The sequence below is a fragment of the Dermacentor silvarum genome, chromosome 11 (genome assembly GCF_013339745.2).
Source record: "Dermacentor silvarum isolate Dsil-2018 chromosome 11, BIME_Dsil_1.4, whole genome shotgun sequence".
Classification (NCBI taxonomy): domain Eukaryota; kingdom Metazoa; phylum Arthropoda; class Arachnida; order Ixodida; family Ixodidae; genus Dermacentor; species Dermacentor silvarum.
The window spans coordinates 9,760,559-9,782,944 of record NC_051164.1 but is presented as its reverse complement, the minus strand read 5'-3'; the positions used below and the strand labels follow the sequence as shown (position 1 = coordinate 9,782,944).

Below are 22,386 nucleotides of genomic sequence, written 5' to 3'. Positions count from 1 at the left end.
TATAAGCGGTTAGTTACATTATAAGTGGTCTATACTGTACTGTGAAGCTGGGATTAGAAATTCTGCCCACCTTTTGCCGCCCAGTTCAAGGGTGACTGGCGTGAGGTGCTTCTGGGCAGCAGCATAGATGAGCTTGCCCACCTGAGTGGAGCCCGTGTAGAAGATGTAGTCGAACTTCTCGGTCAGAAGTTCGGCAGACTCCTTGGGGCCCCCAACAATGACAGCAAAGCACTCCTGCATTACCAAGAAGAAAGCCGCCCGAGAATGAGAATGACAAGTCCCAAAAGCCTGCTCAGAAGACTAAGCATGCCAGTACATAAAGTTTGCTTCAATTATTTATTGTATGTTGCAAATGTTAGAAGTGCCTCTGCTGTTGATTATTCGTGAACGTATAACTTGGTACTGTTGTATGGGATGCTCGGGATCTTTCCAAGTACGACGTTGGCCTACACTTGTGGCTGACCAATGTCTGGAACAATGCCTGCAAACAATATTTCTCTGATCAGCTTAAGGAGAGGGCCGTGAAGGCTTTGGAGCTAACCTCACGTTGGAGATAACACCTGACCTGTCCCAGTAGGTTTCAAGGTTTGGTTACCACAAGAAAATAAATGCTTTTCAGGGGCCCAAGAAAAGCAATCATTGGGGAAACTAGGGTGCGAGAACAAAACATGAACGAGGACACATGCAAACACTCAACGAATATTTTTACTGCACACAAGTACAGGCACGTCCGACGAGCTGAAAACAAAACAAACAATGCCTCACAAGTCACATGAGCTGAAAATAAGCAACAAAGCTAGAATGCTATGACAAAATAATGCACAATTAATGACAGAGTTTCATTGCTGACACACTGACATATATAGGCACAGAATATATACAGTTAAACCTGCTTATAACGAACCTCCATATAACGAATTCCTTGACATAATGAAGTTTTTCTATTCCCCGCCCTTACTCCATAGAAGAACATGTATTTGAGACCTCTACGTAACGAAGTGGCAGCGGACGACCCCCTCGAAATAACGAATTTTCCCCACCGACAACCTAGGGATTTTGCCCCAAGTTTTGTCATTTTTGCGCGAGCAGCAACCGGAAGCACCTTCTCCGCCGCGACGCAATGCGAAGCAGCGGCGGCATCGCGCTTGACGCGCTCGAATTGACGGCGACTGCGAGGCGAGAGTGAGTGCGAGAGTGAGCGCACGAGTGCGATAGGCGGGCCTGCATCCCTCAACCCGGCGATTTTGCCGCCGCGGGCGTGACCTTTCCCCCTCCCTTCATTCATTCAAACCTGGGGCGTGATCTTGTACGCGTTCCAAAATGGAACGGAGGCGTTCCGTTCCATCGAGCCGCACACGATTGGTCAATTTGAACGTCGCGGTTGAAATTGACCAATCGTGTGTGGCTCGATGGAACGGAACGCCTCCGTTCCATTTTGGAACGCGTACAAGATCGCGCCCCTGATCCCACTGCTTGCTGCAGCTGGCCTAGCTCACCAATCCTCTCCTTTTCCAGTTGATGTTGCCGAAGGGGAAAAAAAATGTTTTTTTTTTTGTTTTTCAACGCACTGGCAGCGCCACTCTTTGGTTACTGCACAAGTCTCTGCACTTTGCTTCACTAACCTGACACTAGGTGACACTATACGATGCCATCGTGTCGCTCGCTTTTCGTTTCCGATGCCTCACCAACCTCGCACTTGTGCTAAACGACACGCGTCCACGCATCCAGTACCTGATGCGACATCCAAGGATGAGTGCTTCGACGAAAACGGAAAACGGGTGCGCATTACAATCGAGGGCACGTTAGAATCGAGTAAATACTGTAAGTGTTTCTTTTTCGAATTTTCGTGCCGAACCTGCATGGAAAGCAGCAGCAGCACAAACACAAAGAATGATATCTTTTATATCATTTTATTTTATATCTTTTTTAGACAGTTCACACCGACTTGAGCGGTCTCGCACTCGGCATTAGCTTGGTTGTGTCCGACGGGTCCCCATTCAACCTCGAGTGCAAATCACTCGCCCACAAGCACGGAGTTGCGACGTTCCATACACCATTACCACCCTTTATGTCCGTCGGTGAGTAAAATGGCGCCCCACAACCGGCTCTCTTTCTTTTTTTCACAAAACATATCCGAGCGATGACACAAAAGGCAAATGAACAAAACTTCAACAGCATCCCAAGATATCACATGGAAGCGAAATTTTCTGCTGCTTGCAGAAATTTTGCTTGTCGCCCACAAGTCCACGCAATAGCCCGCCCGTTGCCACACGATTGTGTAATGGACAGCCACAAGAGTGCCTGCCTCGTTCCGAATTCGCTCTTGCTACTCGTTCTCCTTCGTGACGGCAAGAAGTAAATGGCAAAATCCGCCTTTGCTTCGGCTCATTTCACACCAAGATTGCACCATGGAGTCACAAAAGTGTTGATTCTTAGCTGTCAGATGGCGCCACATCGTTTACCACTGGCAACATAACGTATTTACTCGATTCTAATGCACCCTCGATTGTAACGCGCACCCGTTTTCCATGACCGAAAAAATCCTTTACAGTACCGCGCACCTCATGCTTTTATACAAAAATATAACTTTCTCTCATTTGAAAAAAGATTTACTCCCGATGAACTAAAGTTGGAATGAATTTAAAAAAAGTTGCAGTTTCGCCCGAAAGGCGAAGCACCGATTGCAATAGCAAATTAGTAGACAGCTATGCGAAATAAGGATAGCAGTTTTATCAGCCATATAAACTTGCAAACATTCGCTTATTAACTAAATTAACAAAAACAGTGTCACGCGCGCACAAGCAAACATGAACAAATCTCACTGTTGACCGTGGAAACTAGCTGTCAAAACGCGAGTGACGAAGCGCGGCGAGCGAATTGACCTTCGTGCTAGCACGCCTGTCGCTTCAACGTGAAATATAAGCGGTGAAAACACAGCGCGCGACTGACTCTCCCCGTCGCAGATCGCTTTCAAGATAAGGCTAAGGCGATCGTCGCACAATACGTTCCGCTTCGGTCCACTAAAGCCCTTCCGTGCTGCGTTGCTGACAAAAATTTTCTCTTCCTGTTTGTGCCAGTCCTGCACGCTAGTTTCGGATTCGCCGAACGCCCGTGATGCGGCCCGATTTCCGTCAGTCTCCGCGCACCTGATCACTTTCCTTTTAAATGTGGCATCGTGATGAACTCGGCAGATCATGTTGATAGCGCAAACGCAGAAAACGGGAAGACAGACGGTAGACAAATGCCTAAGCACATGTACTGCAGCACATGGTGAAAGCTATGACAGCTAGGCTCGAAGCACGCAAGAGGCGGCCATCTTGAGATGCCGATGGCTATATACTAGTAGCGCAGATTTAGGGTCATACTCGATTCTAACGCGCACGTAATTTTTGGACCTGTTTTATAGAGAAAAAAGCGCGTTAGATTCGAGTTAATACAGTATGTGCATTTTTGCTGGTAATGACACATTTAAAAGTCGATCTAGTACCCTGCACGCTTGAAATTATTTTACGGGTGTGCAATTGTATTGATTCAGACAATGAAATTTCGTTGCAACTCATTTTTTCTCAATATCGTGCCAATGTATACTTGTCCCAAAGTGAGTGGCGACAGTACAACAGCGTCCTTCTATCGCGTTACTTGTCCCTTGAACATTGTGTGCCCTTCATGTGTTGCCTCGTTATTACGAGCTTCATGAGCCAGGAAAGCAAGCGCAGTCCTACGCAATAAAGAAACTACCAAAACATAAATGCATAGGCAGCCGTGGTGCTGAGCCAAAACAACCTCTTGACTGCATGCTGTATCATTGTCAAGGGTAAGGTCAATGAGCTTTTTTCTAACAATCGAACAGGCGTAGACAAGGAGCATTTTCTTCCGTGTTATAATGCAATGCAATGATTTTTTTATTATCAGTGACTCAGTGTAAATAACAGACTTATAAGGAGTTATTACATAATTGGTCTAGTACTAAAACGTTCCAGTGGAGTCTGAAACCGTGCCCTAAATTTACCTCAATTTCCTGATTACTAAAACTCTGTTCTCGATAATATTGGTGCCTTGGACGTTCTCGTGCATTAACCTTTCACTTTATCTTGACCCAATATTTGCTTTAGTGTCCGTTAAGGGAACCAACCTCCAGTATCTACATAGTGCCCATCCTTTTCTGGTAAACGCAACATCCCAAGTGGCCGTGCCCGCAGTATCTAATGTGCAGTGCAGCTTTTCCATCTACTACATGGTGGGAAAAGCACAAAGAAGGGAATGCTACCAAATGAAGACGAGCCAAAGATTTGCACTCACGGGGTCCAGGTACTTGGGCACCATTTCCTGGAGAAGCCTGGCCGTGGCCGGAGCCTGTTCGGACGGCTTAATCACGGCACAGTTGCCAGCTGCAATGGCCCCAATGAGGGGGCACAGCGTCAGCTGCAGCGGGTAGTTCCAGGCAGCCTATCACAAGGGCCACTCCATACGGCTCGCTGTGGATCAATGCCTGGTCCATGAGCAGCATGATATTCTTGGGTGCCTGCATGAACCATTCGGAGCCTCAACACCTCTTCTTCGATTCACCCACACGGCAGCACTAAAATGGTTGGAGATGGCCAAACTGGGACCACATAAGTGTACAGCTCCAACAGGACCAGTCTTCCTTTTGCCAAACATTCTTGCACCTACTCTTTGAATTTGCCGGTACAATTGCAGCACCTTCAATGTTGCTCAACATCTGCTAGCCTGCAAAATCTAACATGCATTATGAAAGCATGCAGTACACAATATTGTACCAACAACATTGTGAACCAGTACTTTTCCTGGTTTTCTTGCGATGGTAGCTGAGCAAACTCTCCACATAGTTCCCAAAATATTCATGTATGCTTCCTGCAATAGTTGACCACAGAATGTCTCCACAACTGCTGGTACTAGTGAATTGAACATTTTTTCATAATTATGAAGGCCATACTTCATTTTGCAATTTATGACATGCTTTGACAGAGAACAATTTGACCAAGTCAGATTGAGCGGATGCATCCCGTGTTTGACCTTCCTTTTTGCCATGTCTTTTTTCTGCCTTAATATTATTTGTCAAGTGTTAGCGCAACTCCAACGACTCTCTATAACATAGGCGGCATGTGCTGCCCGTAGGGGCGGGATAAGGAGTGTGGCTGTAAGCTACCACGTTGGAACTACAGAATAAATGTAATAGAAAGGCAAAACAAAACTCAGTGGCACTAAATGCTAAGAAAAAAATAAGGGCCATCAATGGGATTCATGCGACAGTAATGCATTAACATTAGTTTTCCTCCATAGAAGGCGCGGCATCCACCGTTGCCTTTAACTATGCAACACACAAACACAGCCACTAACACGACTATCAGAACACACGACAGGTGTCCAGGCTTGCCTGGGAGCAACGTGTATCTGCTGAAGGCCGAGTGCCAACTGTGCGGGCTGCATTCCAGCGTGCTGCGTGTGGCCCCTTTGTCAGGTGCCCTGTCCCCTTCCACCCGAATCGGCCCTCCCTCCACTTCTTTCCCCTCACTTGCCATACACAAGAAGGGGTGCCAACTGTCCCGCATATGACGGCAAAGTAATATCGTTTGAATAAATGTCCCAACTTACCTAGCTGGGACAGCCAAACATCCAGAATTTTGCTTTCTCTTTTCCTACTAGATAACAAGAATACACTAGATTTCCTTTTATTTTATTTATTTATTATTTATTTTCAATACTGCCAGTCTCTTTATCGAGACCATAGCAGGTGGGCATATTGTTACAATGTAAGCGTTAATACAGCATTTTTTCACAGGACACGTGTATACAAAGTACAAAAAGTTAAATACGCTACATGTAGCTACACAGTACAGTCTGGAAAAATAAAGATGCAGAAAAAAAAGACATCGTTTCATGCATTTAATTAGTGAAGTCAACTCTGACGCTAAGAGGAAAGAAAATGTGATAAATACAATAAACTGTGATACAATACAATCTCATGAAACATAAACGCAACACAACTATTTAAATTGTGATACAATACAATCTCATGAAGTATAAATGCAACACAACTATTTACAACCTAACAGTGTGTAACTTAATACAATCTAACATAAGAGATTGATCTAAACATTGTAAAAAAATTGCATAAGACGAAAGCTGTTCTAGCAGTTATTCCTTAATCTTTTCTATCATGTTACTAAAAATTGATGATAATTCTATGTCAGCTGTTGCTGAGTCGAGGTTGTTCCACTCCCTAACAGCAGTAGGGAAAAAAGAGTATTTAATTGTGTCCGTTTTACAAGGGTACTCAACTAACATTTTATTATGCTTATGACGTGAAATACGGGACGTAGAGAAAGTAATATATTTTGAAGAATTTATGTTAAAGCGGTTGTGCAACAGGTTATGTATGAATTTTAGCCGAGCTTGCTTTGCTCTGATCACCAGTGTGTCCATTGCGGATGAAGCCAGGAGTTCTGTGGGCGAGTCAGTGGTTTTGTACTTGTTGTGAATAAACCGTATTGCTTTCCTCTGAACTTTTTCCACTTCGGTTATGTTTGTCTTTGTGTGAGGAAACCAAACAGTGTTGGCGTATTCTAGTACTGGCCGCACAAAGGTTTTATAGCATAGCAGTTTGATATGACTAGGAGCAGATTTCAGGGACCTTTTAAGGAAGAAAAGCTTACGAGTGGCTGCTGAAGTGATGTTGGCAATGTGCCTGTTCCACTTCAAGTCAGATGATAGAGTCAGTCCTAGATACTTGTGTTGCTGAACTTTAGTTAGGGGTGCACCATTGAGAAAGTAGGTGAATTCTGACTTAATTTTCTTTGTTGTTACTACCATTGACACCGATTTCTTAGTGTTAATAAACATTTGCCATTGTTCACACCAGGCATTTATCACGTTAAGGCATCTGTTCAAAGTCAGGTGATCTTCATAACTTCTTATTTCTTTATATATAATGCAATCATCTGCAAAAAGCTTTATGCTGCATTCTATGTTAGTGACGATGTCATTGATGTAAATTAAAAATAGTAAGGGCCCCAAGACCGAGCCCTGGGGAACGCCAGATGTGACAGGAACTGTATCAGATGATGCTTGATCATGGAAAACGAACTGTGAACGTTGTGATAAAAAATCTCTAATCCAGGCTGTAATGCTTCCGTTTCCAATAATTGACTCCAATTTTGCAATTAGCTTGTTGTGACACACACAATCGAATGCTTTGCTGAAATCTAGAAATATTATGTCTGTTTGACCGCGGTTGTCAATAGCCTGTGCTAGGTCGTGTATAACTTCTGTCAGCTGTGTTACCGTTGACATTCCGCGTCGAAACCCATGCTGATTGGCTGTTAGTATGCCATTCTCTTCTAAATATGTTGTTAGGTGTTTTAAAATTATATGCTCCAGTATCTTGCATGATGTACTGGTAAGTGATATCGGTCTGTAGTTGGAAGGAGAGTTCGTGTCACCTGATTTATGGATTGGGATTATCTTTGCTTTTTTCCAGTCATGTGGCACACGACCGGTTGTAAGTGACATGCGATAGAGAATGCCAAGATATCTGCTGCACCATTCTGCGTATCGCTTTAAAAATTCGTTCGGGACGTCGTCAGGGCCACTAGATTTTTTCGTGTCTAATCCGAGTAGAAGGTTAAAAATTCCTGAGTCAGTTATGTTTAGTGAGTCGATGGTGAAACCTGTAGAAATTATTGCGGGGACAAATCCGTTATCTGCAGTAAATACCGATTGGAAGTACTTGTTGTATGCATTAGCTTCAGAAACTTTTTCTTCGTGGGGTCGTTCTGGCGTGATTACTTTGCGTGCACGAAAGTGATTCCAAAATCTGTGTGGATTACCTTTTACGAAGTTAGGCAGGGTAGTATTAAAGTATTCTTTTCTGGAGTTGCTTAATCTCATTTTGAGTTCTGCCTTGGCGGTAATCAACTTTGATGTCTGGAGTGATTGATTTTTAGTGTCCTTCAAAGACCGACGTAACCTTTTCACTTTTCGTTTGGCATGAATTACCTCACGCGTTACCCATGGGTTGTATTTCCGCGGTTTTCTTGTTTTTAACGGTATAAATTGTTCAATGCAGTCATGTATTACGGTCTTAAACTTAATCCAGAGGCAATTTGCGTCTGCCGAAGGATTACAAGCCATTTCTGCAAAAACTGTGAATTCATGTGCCATGTACGTCAATACATTGGCGTCGTCAGATTTCGCAAAGTCGATAATGGTGCTTTCTAAACATCTTTTTGGTATACTAAATGACAGAGGTAGGTGACATATTGGAATATCGTGGTCAGATATGCCTTCAACAATGCTAGTATGTATTTTGTTTACAAAGATTGTTGTATTTTGTTTACTGACCGTGCTTTTCATAATGATTGACAGCTTGTTTGCACATCTTTACTTTTTGTTTTCTGTTGCATTGATGACTGTCACAAACATAAAGACGGTTTCGTTTTTCTCATTCTAGTTCTGCTGTAGGCCCCAACCGTTCCCAGTAACTCCATCTGTATTGGTAGCCATGTTAGTCAGGCCACTACATTGCACCTTTGTTTTGTAAATTGCGACAAGGTAGGGCATAAAAAATGGCACCTTTGTTGCACGTACAGACTGATGGCTCAAGGCCCCGACAGGGTCGGTCGTTGCCAGCCAAGACCCCCCCTCCGTCCCGACTTTGTCCACTCAACTCTATACACAAGCTGACAAACGGCTTTTCGTTCGCATGACCATTCTAATGCTGCCCCATTAAACCTGGCTAAACTAAGCCTGCGATTACGTACAGCCACACAGCCATGTTTCGGATGCATACGTGCGAGCTGCAAGAGAATTCCACCAATCACACCCCCCACGTTATGGTGGAAAGAGGGAGTGCCATATGTCAGACAAGAACGCCCTCCCCAAAGGTCATGTGGTCTGCTGTGTCAGCTAAAATGGCAGCATGGAACATGCTTTGACACCACATGCTTTTATAGTTAGTAAGCAAATGTTAAGTTCAATGCATATGGCCCCTAAAACGACAGAAAACTGAATCTCAACTTGCACTTCCTTTCCTGTTCACTCAATAAGGAGGGGAACTGACCTTTTCCGGCTTGACCCACTTGTCTAACTCCATGATCGTACCCTTTATTTCGTTGCGGGTGTACTGGATCTCGAAGAGAATGCTCTCGAACTTGTTCTGAAAGAAATGCACTCCTAAGCATTGCCACACTAACAGCTAACAGGCAGACATTTTCAACCAAGCACAGTGGCACAGCTCATAACAATCATGTTGACATGTTGTGAGGTGGAGGAAAGTTCAGGAAAGGGAAAACAATTGTCTTGCACCTGACTGCAGCAAAGAGCTACACAGGAAACCCATTTTCTGTGAAACCAGTTTCCTTTGTAACTTGGTGCTACAGCTGAATCCATGAAATTGTTTTCCCTTTCATGAAATTGCCTCCCCCTTGTGGCCTTTCTCAGAAATGATTTGCCATATTTAGTTGTTTGCACTTGTTGTTCCTGAACAGGAAGGGCATTGGCTCAAGCAGCACAGTGGGACTTATTTTGAGACAAAAAAGAAAAAGCTTGAGCAAGAACATCTATCAGCAAGCCAACACTAGAATGCTAGATGCGTTGTATTCCAAGCAGAATGGTGTTCAGGTGGGTCGCACAAGAAAGCTCTGGGAAAACCCACTCAAATTTGATCATCCCAAGTGTGAAAGCCCCCATGGACCACCCTGTAAACGTTCCGGGTTTGATCCCGAACCAGAAGGAAGTTTTCTTCACCAGCAAAGCTTTCTTTCGGAGAAACCCACATGGGTTTCTTTGTAGCCAAGGTTGGGTGGATGACAATTTTCCTTCGCACAAATCTTTGGCAGAACTGATTTGCCATACATGACACGATAAGCAGAGGATATGCAGCTGTATTAATCAAATGCTGTGGATGAAAAATGCCTCAAGCAGACAAAGCTGATTCATCAGGTTTAATACCCCAAAGAAACTTCAGGGCTGTGACAGATGACAAGACATTGCCAGGAAGAAAGGGCATGGTGCACTTCTCAGCTCTGAACATCATCATCATCATCATCAGTAGCAGCCTATATTTATGTCCACTGCAGGACGAAGGCTTCTCCCTGCAATTTCCAATTACCCCTGTTGCTGATTCCAATTTCCACCTGCAAATTTGCTAATTTCATCGCCCCACCTAGCTTTCTGCCGTTCTCGACTGAGTTTCCCTTCTCTTGGCACCAATTCTGTAACTGTAATGGTCCACCGGTTATCCATCCTACGCGTTACATGGCCTGCCCAGTTCCATTTTTTTCTGTTAATGGAATAGAAAAACTTTATTGAGGTCCTTCAGAACGTGCACTAGCACGTAGCGGGTCACTCCCACGTCAGGGCAGACAGGCCTAGCCTCTCCGCCACGTCGCGGGCCCGTTGGACTGCCCATAGTTGTGCTTCAAAATCCAGACTGTGTAGAGCAGCCTCCCACTTGGACGACGTAACATCTTCGTCACCCCGTAATGCGATGCACCGCCAGAGCATGGGTTCTAAGTTGGCAGGCAAAGTCTGAGCAAAGCGCGCAAGTGTTTGACGTTTGAATTTCGGGATAGATCCTATGTAACAGTGCGGGGCTAGGGTATGCCAGGACCTGCAAGAGTCTGAGTGTCAATGCCTGAGGCTTGTTCAATTTACTGTGCGGTGGCAGATATTTCCGCCTTCCAGATAAGAGTACTTAGCGAGTTCTTTGTACGAGGCAGGGGTACTGTCTGTTGTCCGGAACCTCAGCGCCGCGCCATCCGGTAGCTACGCGGTCGACGACTCCTCGCGCAGCTCTGTGGGCCGACTCATTGAGGTTGGACAGGGTGCCCTCGATCTGTACCATGTGAGCGGGGAACCAGACGATTGTGTGTTGCTTGATTTCCTTGACCCGTAGGATCCGCAAGGCCGGTTTCGAGACAGTACCCTTGGCAAATGCTCCGACCGCCGATCTCGAGTTGCTATATATCGTCGTTCTCCCGTCGTCCAGCAGGGCCAACGCTGTTGCGGCTTGTTCGGCAATTAGAATATCGGCTATCCCCATCTGCTCTCCCATCCACACTACTGTCTTCCTGTCTCTTAACGTTAGGCCTAACATTTTTTGTTCCATCGCTCTTTATGCTCTGAACAAGGCTTGCACAAAACAGCGACTGATGCATTAACCTCAAAGAAACTTCAGGGCTGTGACAGATGGCATAGTGAAGGGACTAATTTTGACCACCTAGGGTTCACACCTGAATCCATGCACAGAAAAGTGTTTTTCCAGCTTTCCCCATTGAAATGTGGTCGGGAATCCCACCATCGAAAGAGCCCTCAACCCCGACCTCCCCCGCTGGGTTTGTGCAAAAGTCAACTCATGTGAAGGTAAGCAGATGAAGCAATTTGTTGCCTGCATATCTGAAGCTGTTTCCCACTCTCTTGCGGCAGCAATTACAACAGCCAAATGGGAAGGTGTCTGCATAATAAAAGGTTATGGGAGCATCTATGCGCAGGCTTGATCACTACAATTAGCGCTGTGGCTGCACTCTCAAAAAGCTGAAGCAATAAAGGAATTATGGAAACCATATGCTGGGCAGCATCCAATGGACGACCTTATCCCCCCCCCCCCTACAAGGAATTTCTATTTTTCAAAGACCTAGAGGAAGCGTGTTGGCACAGTTGTTTACACCAATGATCAAAACTTATTTTAGAATCGCGAGATGGCCCAATACCTGTTCCGCCAGTGATACAACACTGCTCCTTCCAGGCACAACGAAGAAAGCATGTAGTGAACATACTTTACCATGCTTTTATCCTCTTCAGTCACAAGCTGTGATGGACTACTTATAAGCCTGTTGCATAATTCAAGTCCATCGAAAGGAAGTCAAAGTGGTCAGATTATGCATCAAAAGAACTGTACGATGGCCGTGCTGGTAATCCATACGTGAAACTACAGCACAAGAACTTGCACAGGACGAAAAAGAAGAAGACTAGAACGATAAAGCACTTTGTCCATCTTTTCTTTTTTTTTTGTCCTGCATAGCTTCCCGCTGTATTTTCAAGTATGATAGAATCATGCTTTGTGCATTTTCTAGCGATTCCTCAGAGTGCCTAAGTCAAATCATTACGGTCAGCCATGTTCGTCTCTTTCAAAACACATTGCAGGGAAGGAAAAGTTCATGGCACATTTAACGTCCCATCAAACAGTAAAATGAACACAACACTAGCTAAGCAGTTGACCCACAGTTTTTTTTTTTTTTTCTTTGCAGATCAGGACTGGCAAAAACAGGTTGCACCATGACTGAAGTGGTTGCTGTTGGATAAAACTATTATCTCACAAAAAACAACCTCAAAGAAACACTTTGCCTTGCATGAATCACATAAAATCAGAATAGTCGTATGCCTAAGGGTGTATTTTTTCTAGTACTTTAAAGGGGCCCTGAACGACTCATCGGGTGTGATGAGAAAACACATTCCAAAGATAACATACACAGCTGTGAACAGCTCAGCGAAATTTTGCAGTCGTGGAGTTTACGAAGAGAGGGCGAAGTGCCTTTTTTTTTTTATGAAACACCCTCTTTTCATACAGAGGGTCGTGGCTCACCCGTCTCAAAGTGTCACGGAGCAGCTGACAAAAATACGACGCCAAAACTGAAGTTGGAAGCCTCGGGTAATGCAAGAAAAAAATAGCTCATGACAGCGCAAGTGAGGTGCAGGCGGGCAAGATTTTCAAACAACGCCGGACCGGGTGGGCATGACTGGGCCCGCAGGGATGGCTGCAACTACACGCGAGGTTATCGAGACTGAGAGCCTGTCTACGAGACGGTCGTAGGGCACACGACAGAGTGGTACAACTGCTTAGCCTCCATTCACACGCTGCTGACAAGACAGACGGCATCTACCCCGACTACTTCTGTCTGCCGCACCCTTTCTCGCCGGCCATCAGTGCAGCAAACCTACGACAGTTCTACTGCAATGAATTCCGCCAGCATGCACTCTGTGGCCTTCGCCCAGCAAAGCTTGAGACTGACATGCTCCCTTTTCGAACCCTTCGCATTAGACTCAGTGTTCTATAGGTGTAATGTGTGCATGCCGGTCTATTATAATTGTTTTACGAGTTGCGAGCAATGCCTTGTCGAATTTATCTTTGCTGTATTATGCGCCTGCAACGTTCATAGTAATGCATGTGTTTCCTGTAATCATATTTATGAGCCCTTACGATTGACGATACTTATTTGTGGTAAACACGTGTGTCTCAATACAGTAAAAATACACGTGTTTCACTTGGGAAGTCCATATTTTGCACAATAGTTGTCAATTTCAGCTCAGTTGTGTCGGCAGGCAAGAGTACAGGCAGGGACAAAATATTGCGAACCTTTGCGAAACGGCAGCCGGCAACACCTTGACGGCCTGGCCTGATGCAGTGACACGTGTTCCAGAGGCATTGCACAGGAAATGTCTTCCTGGATGTGTCGTGACTCGTTTCCTCAACTGATTAAAACTATGGTGCGCAAGCCTGGGGCAACTGCCACAGCTCAGAAAGCGGCTGCCTCAATAACTGCCGTCCTTGCAAGTCGGATAAGACGCGAATACCAGTCTCGCCCCAAGCTGTCAGATGTTGCTGACTGGCATTTTATCAGGCACTCCCACAGAAGAATGTTTTGTACCAACCTGTACAACGAGGAAGTGTCATCACAGTACACATTCATAGACTGCGAGTGTACAGAAACTTAGTAAATTGGTGGGAATGGTCGTGGTAGAATGAACCGTGCAAAATCAAGCTGCGTCAGAATGTATTCCGCAATTGAGCAACATTACCTACACTGTGTGAGCATGCCAGCAATGCTAACGCTGCTTCGCGCTGCGACGGTTGCTTCGTTTTTCGTTCTGTTGCCTGTGCACGCATCATCACGGTTTTCTTGCTTAATAAATCTTCGCTGGAAATTAGCACTGCCAGTCTGCCAGAATTGATTCAATAACAACGAAACGACGAGACCATGACTGACCTTGTTCAGGTCTTCCTTGAGGGCGTCTACAAAACGGTCGTGGTAGTCGGCGAGAAATCGGTCCATGGCCTTGAGTTGCTCGACGCGATAGCTGGTAGGCCGTGTTTTGCCGAGCTTGAAGGACCGCCGCAGCTCGTCCACGCGCTGCAACATCGAGGCAATTGTCAGCGAAGCGCCACACAAGGATTAAACGAGTAGTTACCTTGGAGTAGCTGCTCGACATCTCGTCACCTCCACTAAGGCCGGCAGCTTTGAGAGGTAAAAGAAAAAAAAAACGGAAACTTTTTAGTACAGCAAACGCCAGGCGCCGCCAACAAAATCAGTTTTGAAATGATCGACGAGTGGGGGGTGTGCCCGGTAGAGTTTCGATGGGAGAAGAAAAGCAGCGGCCGTGTGCCGTCTTCGTCACCGAAGAAAGTGCAGACGGCGCGGCCACGGTAACCTAGATTGCGTTCTTTCTAGACCGAAAGCAATCACAAGCAGAACGTAGTCCGGTTCACGCGTATACGTACACATGACGGCGAGTGAAAACGGCCGTGGAGCAGCACCTCTCACCTCGCGGTAGTTGCCAACAATGTCAGCTGCAAGACGACGATGACAAAACACCGAACGATCGTTTCGCACCCAGGCGGAGCGAATACTTGTGGACAGCGGCGACACAGCCGAACGCACAACTACGACACATCGGCCAGCGCTTCGCAAAACGCGATAGCGGGGAGGAGGTGCCGAGGTTTCTCAATTTGTATTTTTAATCAGCGCTTACAAGGCGCCGCAGCGCCACGCTGGAACCTAGCGGGCGTCGTTTGCAACAGCGACGCACGCTTTCCTTTCAAAACTGCTGCACTTAACTTTCGGAGAGCGTGCACGCGAAATCAAGGCCGCAAAGTGACCTCCTGAAGGCGGCGGCGCAGACTATTCCAGATGTGCACGTGTGCGCGCTCAGCGGGAATAAAAAAATGTGTGCCGTCGTTGCGACATTGGCTCGCTGCCGCTTTGTTGCTGGTGCGACCTCGTATCTATATCGTTTCTAGCTCACGCAAGGCAACAACAACAACACTTCCTGTCGTTATGTCGTTTCTTTTAAATTTGCCTCGAGAGATCAATGCGGGCTCATAACTGAAAGTACTCTTCGGTTGAACGGACGACAGATTTTTCTTCGGGGACACGCACGGGAAAATCATATGACAGACGCATATGACAAAGCGGTATTTGTGGGTCGCCTGCTGCTCGCTTCCTCTCCACACACAGCGCACACATTCTTCTAATGACAACGTTAACATATGAGACGCTTCCAATATACGTTCTGTTGACAACGCCCGCGGAGCGACGCGCAGCAGCACGCGTACCGTACTCTCTCGTTTCTTTTTCTTTTTTCCTCATCGGCGCTTTTCCTGTTCAGACTGCATCGGCCGAAAGTTTCCTTCACGTATCGGCCGCAGCGACGATCGCGACCGCTAAACCAGGAACTGCGCGAGTCTCAGCGAAAGCCAAATGGGCAGCCCCATTCTGTACTACCCGTGCGTCGCGGTGAAAGTACGAGGGTTCATGCATCGCGTGTGTCCATGGATTTTTTCATGCGTTGGCATTAGGAGTGTCAAAGGGGGGGGGGGGGGGGGGGGGGGTGTATGTATGGAGAGCCGGTCACTTGGTAGAGAGATGATGGGAGAGCTTGGACGAGCTCTCCCATTCGCGCATATATACACTGTATATATACAGTGGCGTAGGCAGAAAGTTATATCGGAAGGGGAGTTCTCCACCTACCACTCCTCCCTCTCCTTCACTACTCTCTCTCTCTCCACATATATATATATATATATATATATATATATATATATATATATATATATATGTGTGTGTGTGTGTGTGTGTGTGTGTGTGTGTGTGTGTGTGTGTGTGTGTGTGTGTGTGTGTGTGTGTGTGTGTGTGTGTGTGTGTGTGGACAGACAGACAATGAACTTTTAGTGAGGTCCTGAGGGACTAGCCGGTGGAGACCCGCTGGCGCCCCCGGCTCGATCGCCGCTGGCTGTTCCCATGTCGGAATCGGGAGGCCAAGCCTCTCCGCTCTTTCACGGGCCCTCTGGACGGCCATGGACTGGAGCTTGAGTTCCGTACTTGAGATGGCCTCGTCCCAGTCCTGTTCGCTGGTGAGTGACGCATCCCGTAACGCAGGACACTGCCAGAGCATATGTGCTAGAGTGCTAAACTCCTCCCCACAATCCGGGCACTGTGGGTCAATTTCTGTGTTTATCCTGCTTAGGAAACCTCGCGAGGGATATGATCTCGTCTGAAGCATCCTAAGCGTGATAGATTGAGCTCTACATAGATTTGGGTGTGGCGGCGGGAAGCGCCTGCGTGATCCTCTTTATAGTGGAGCTTTCTTTAAAAAAAAAAAAAAAAAAAAAAAACAACGCAAAGACAAACTCCTAGCGCTCCACGGACAAGCATGCTTTAACAACGATGATGCACGTTTATACGTTGCCGAAACAACACTTTGCTTAACCGATAATACGATTTGGTGGGATATTACGTCGGATAATACGATTTACTTTGGAGATACGCTTTATTTACCGGTTCCCGTGAAGATCGTATCCACGAGATTCCACTGCATATGGGTTACTTCCGACAGTCACTTCGCTATTTTAGAGCGCAGCTCGCGCCCGTTCCAGCGGCATGCGTCAGCGTTCCCGGCGTAACCAAGTGAACGACCACAGCGAAAGATGAGAGCTAGGGTGCGTCCATCGAGGCACCCTAATGAGAGTGAACGCGGAGCGCAGCTGGGTATGAAAATATTGACTATATATGCACAATGACTGAGGAATATGGAAGAAAGTAAATGGGCTGGGAGAGTGTTGACATATTTGTACAGGAAGATTTAGGCACGAATTCCGCAGCAGACGGACGAGAGAGAAGCGAAACGGCACGAAACGGTTGCAGCGCGCAACCGTTGGCTTCGGCTGCGGTCGGACGATTTGTGGCAACTCCGTGCAGTTGCAAAATGTAGCTCAAATAGAGTTCCAATCCAGCTGAAATCCTGCTCAAATCCAGCGCTTAATGTAGGTCCAATCCTGTTCAAATCCTGCGCTTGTGTAGTTCAAAACCGCAGCGCTAATGCTGCGGATTTGAACGTGAAACCTGGGGAAGTGCGAAGCAGTGTAATGCGCCGGTGCCGGAGTAGCGCTGCAGCAATCTGTAGGGATGAGCAATCCAGCGCTTGTGGAGGGCTGGCGCCGTCTCTTGCCCAGCGGTGGTACCAGTCTGGCGTTTCGGAACCAATTTTAACGAGTTTCGGCTAATTAATGCGCTTAATGCTTGATTATTACGGTCTTTTAAATTATTCTGAATCATGTAATTAGTTCATTTTGAACCAGTTTTGATCAATTGTGCACTTGTTTTGACCTTGTTTTGAGCACATGTGCTGAGCATGATCACGACGGACGCCGACAGCCCGGGCCCCTGAAGTGCTGCGCACTTGAAAGTGGCGAGAGGGAAAAGGCGCGAGGAGGATGCAGCGGAACCATGAAGAGGAAAGCGGTAGAGGGTATGGCGAAAGCGTGAGAGTAAAAGCGTAGTGCGGCGACGATGAACGAGATGGCGCCAGAGTAGCGCGCATCGTCTGGGATGTCTGTGTCGAGCGAGCGAATGACACAGCAACCGACTCTCCAGGTGGGCAAGTGCCCAACAGGGTTTATTCAGCCTTTATATAGCCGTGGATGCTGTGCTGCCATGCATTGGTACTGCCGTACACTGTAGTCTGTCGGCGGCGGTTGCTGTGAATCGCGCCCACGCGTCACCTACGCACTGGCCTCACGCGCTGGCTCTCGCGATCTCCAGATTGGCGAGGTAGTCGCGCCACACTGCACTCCGCTTGCAACGTGCCGCACGAGACAGATTGTCCGCGCCAGCCAATATATCGTATATCGACACCTCTCCTCTCAAGACGTTATGCTCCAGCTCTACCACCAGATCGTAAACGACCCAACTAGCGGCACCCGGGCCATCCTTGGCCTCGATCTGGAAAAGGCATTCGACAATGTATCACGTGCAGCAATCCTGAACCGAATTAACAAGCTCAACATGGGCGAGCGCAGCTACAACTACATCAGAGACTTCCTGTCGTGTCGCACAGTCACCCTCGCGGTCGACAGCATGACATCCGACGAACATGCACTAGGAAGCACCGGCACTCCTCAAGGGTCGGTCATATCCCCGCTCCTTTTCAACCTCGTGATGCTGGGTCTCCCGGCCTGCCTTGACGAGATTGACGGCCTCCATCACTCCTTGTATGCAGACGACATCACCCTGTGCGTCGACAAGGGCAGTGGCGGTCAGATAGAAGGCACCTTACAAGCAGCGGTCTCTGCAATAGAAACCTACCTCCAAGACACGGGTCTCCGACTATCCTCACTCAAATCGGAGCTGCTCCTCTACCGCCCGTGCCGCCGGCCCAAGCCGGCGGCGCGGGCGAATCGCATTCGCATTGGCGAATCGCGCCAATGTGAGGAAATACTCCTGTATACTCAAGACCGCTCCTGTATTCACCGAGTCCCGAAGATACGCATCCTCGGCATGCATATAGCAGCCAACGGGTCAAACGCAGAAGCTATCCGCAAGATTGAAGGCAAGGTTACAGCGGCTACCCGCCTGATCAAACGCATTACAAACAAGCACACAGGCGTGAAGGAGGACAGCGTCATGCGCCTCATACACTCCTTCGCAATCAGTCACATTACTTACGTGGCTGCCTTCCACAACTGGAATGTCACCGAAAGAGAGAAACTAAACACCCTTATACGCAAGACTTACAAGATCGCCCTTGGCCTACCGGAGTCCACGAGCACTTCTCGTCTGCTACAGCTGGGGGTATACAACACGCTTGAGGAAATCGTGGATGCGCAAAGAGCCTCGCAACTCGAACGCATGTCCCTGACAGCCACGGGTCGATACATCCTGCAGAAACTCGGCTTCAATTACCATGTCCAACACGGCCAGAAACAGGCCATCCCACCCAACATCAGCGACACGCTGATCGTCGCCCCTATCCCTTGATATAATCTCGACCGGGTGAGGTGGGTCGTCACCGCAGGAATCAGGAGACGACGATGAAGGCGGGCATCGTGATGATGAAAAATAGAAAAGATTGTATTCACTTCATTGCTACATGGTTTTGACTCTATCCGAGTCTCTAGCGGTTCTCATTAACACGGGGGCCAGGACGGCCTTAAATCCCCTCGTGGTGGCCGAGGTTTCCTTCGGGGAAGTCCTCTCTCCGGTGGTCAAGTTGACGACCTCCTCTCCCTCGGGTCCTCCTTCTTGGTAGCTCGCCGTTTTCGTCTGCTCCGTAGAGGTGAGACGCTTTATCGGGGATGAAGGGGATTATCTCGTCACGGGAAAAGCGCTGGGGCTTGCTTCCCACATTGGAGAGATATAGATTCCAGGAAGATCATAACCTGCCGATGACTCCTTCGGGGAACTTGTGGAAGTGTCAGACCTCTGTCGGGCGGTCAAGTTGACGACCTCCTCTCCCTCGGGTCCTCCTTCTTGGTAGCTCGCCGTTTTCGTCTGCTCCGTTCGTAGAGGTGAGAGGCTTTCTCGAGGATGAAAGAGGATTATCTCGTCACGGGAAAGGCGCTCGGGCTTGTTTCTCACATTTGACAGGTGCAGTTCCAAGCCGATCATAACACCCTCGAAACATGCACCCCGAACATAACGGGGGCCGACGGCAGGCCCGTGCCAAGGCACTGCTGCGCTCCTTTGGTGGAAAGACGACTACGCGCTTCGTAGACGCGGCAGAGTACACACAAGAACACCGGTTCACGGCGGTAGTCATAGACTTTAACTCCCGGCTTACTCACGCGTGTAGTGTCAGCACGGAATACCCAGATACAGCGGAAGAGGTTGCGATTGCGCTTGCGCTTACCGACCCCCTCTGCGAGGTAGCTCTTAGCGACTCATAATCCGCAGTTCGTATACGCGCGGGGGCGCATTTCCTCCGAAGCTCTTCAGATCCTAAGGAAAGCTGGTCGGCAGCACTTCAATAGCACCGCGATCATGTGGTTCCCAGCGCACGTCGCCACCACCACCGACGAGGGCCCCCCTAACTTGAATGAGGTGGCACACCACTCTGCGCGAGAACTGATCCGCCGCGCAGAGTCTGAGACACCCTCTTCGAGTTCGGACTTCCTGGTGCGAAACATGCGAGAATGCTTAGTAAGCTATAATGATATCACCAAGCACTACCAGTTAGGCAGGAGGATATTGCCCCCACCTCACCCCAAATTGAAACGTTGCCAGGCAGTTGTCTGCAGTCGTCTGGCGACAACTGCAGACACACACCTTCCCCAGTCCGGTGCGATTGCAGCACATTTTCCCCACGCAATACCCGAGTGTTCTTTGCAAGTTATGTCAGGCAACTAGAGCGACACTCTCACACATGTTGTGGGAGTGTCCTGTTATAGCAGCGAAAATGGGCAGTAGCTCAGGAGGTTCTTGCGTCGAAGTGGGCCGCCGCTCTGCGCAGCTCCAACCTCAAGACACAAGAGTGGGCAGTCCAGCGGGCCCGGGAAGCGGCGACGAGGCAAGGCCTTGAAGTCCCCTCATGGGAGACCTGAGCCCGGGTCGTTAAACTTCGCCGGATTTCAATAAAGTTGTTTCCATCCATCCATCGTTAAATGAAAACACGTATAGTGCTGCGCCCAAGTTTCGCATTAGGGAGTATCGTAATAGTCGGTGAACTTTTAACAGCGAAGCTGTTCAAGTTGGAGGTAGTCCGGTGGTGTACGCCCGAAATGTGGGCCGATCCTGGAGGTAGTGCAGAAAGGGTTCAAGCGCAATGGCGCACACCTCTGTGAACTAGCGAATTCAGCTGTTTAAGCTCGAGGATGGTCCGTCGAGTGTACGCCGCAAAACCTCCGCCTGGAGATGACGTCACCATGCGTCGCCTAGTAACGTTTCGCCCCAGCTGCGCCGACCGCGCCGAGCCTCCCCACAGCTGCGTGAGCCGTGACGTCATCGCGCGCGCCGCATCGCTTTGCCTTTTTGCCGAGCCATGACGTCACCGCACCGTGCGGAGTGGTTGCCGCGGCTGCGCCGAGGTGAAGCTAAGCTGTGACGCCACTGCGCTGACCCACAGGAGGCGACACAAAAGCCCCGCCGTCTCTGCGCCGAGCACATCGCGGCGAAGATGGGGCGGCCGAAGAAGAGCGTCACTCCCGAAGAAGAGGAAGCGCGGCGGAAAGCCGCCGCGCCGCTACTCGAGAGCGAGGGAGACGACTTCGGTCAGATCCCGAGTATCGCGCCGCCGAAGAGGAGAGAGAGAATAAACATCTTTATTGAGAGATTATTTTAAGAATTGTCTTTGGGGTGGTTTCCCTTTTCTAGGAAACCATAGGCTTTCGCCGCGTCCACGGCCCTCGCTAACAGCTGGAGCTGGCTTGTGAGGGTGGAGCTGGCTAGGGCACTCTTCCAAAGCTCAGGTGTGTGGTATGGATTAGGTGATTCTGTAAGGGTGATTCTGTACAGCCCCTACCATGTAGTAGAGGGTGCCTGCCCTGTGCTCAAGGAGATTGAAAAAAAAAAAAAACATTTTCTTTTCAACCTCCTTGCCTGTGCTCCACAAAAGTGGCAAAGTGGAGAGGACATGTAGGGGGTGAAGTGGCAGTTTCTAGATGGGTGGGGGAAGCTGTTGGTTTGCACTGCTCTAAGAATGCGGTCATTACCTTTAATTAGTTTTTTATGCGGGGTCAGAAATATTCTTCGTTGCAACCTATAGTGCATTGTGATTTCCTGATAAGAGACTAGAGGGTGTGGTCGCCAGGGCTCCTCCGTTGTGCCAGCGGCTCGGTTAGTGAAACCTCGAGCCGTGAGTTGCGCCATCTCGTTGCCTGCGAATTTAGATCACTGCACGGGCCGATTTTTTCAGCCCGGGCCCGGCCCGCGGGCCCGTTTTTACGTTGGGCTGCCCACCCGAGCCCGATCAAAACTTTTATGGCGAGACCAGGGCCCGGGCCAGGCCCATAAATAATTTACGTTACCCGCCCGGCCCGGCCCGCCACCCCTTTACTTTAGGCCCGAGCCAGGCCCGAGCCCGACTCGAAACCGGCCCGAACCCGGCCCGAGACCGAAAAATACATGTTTTTCAGAGTTGAGACGCCCGAGAATAACTCGCTGCACGTTACATCCACACCACCAGAAAGCCCGAGCCCGGCCCGGGCCCACGTCAAAAAACCCGAGCCCCAGCCCGGGCCCGCGTCAAAAAACCTGAGCCCGGCCTGGGCCCGGGTCAAAAAGCACACGCCGTGCCCGTTGGTTTGTTTGTTTTCTTCTTACAAGTACGTTTGTAGTCTGTCCGGGCCCAATACTATGTGGTCAAGCAATTTGCCCACAC

General features: G+C 48.4%; 1 protein-coding gene across 1 annotated transcript in view; it reads right to left on the bottom strand.

The window, feature by feature from the left end:
• LOC119433693 (aldehyde dehydrogenase, dimeric NADP-preferring-like) overlaps positions 1-14,747 on the bottom strand; it is an 81,758-nt gene extending 67,011 nt beyond the window's left edge. Inside the window, 7 exon segments of the mRNA XM_037700947.2 lie at positions 71-234; positions 4,300-4,446; positions 4,448-4,522; positions 9,080-9,175; positions 14,004-14,147; positions 14,206-14,252; positions 14,516-14,747. Coding sequence (XP_037556875.2) covers positions 71-234; positions 4,300-4,446; positions 4,448-4,522; positions 9,080-9,175; positions 14,004-14,147; positions 14,206-14,252; positions 14,516-14,519 — 677 coding nt within the window. The 5' untranslated portion in view covers positions 14,520-14,747.
• Positions 14,748-22,386: the final 7,639 nt, after the last annotated feature.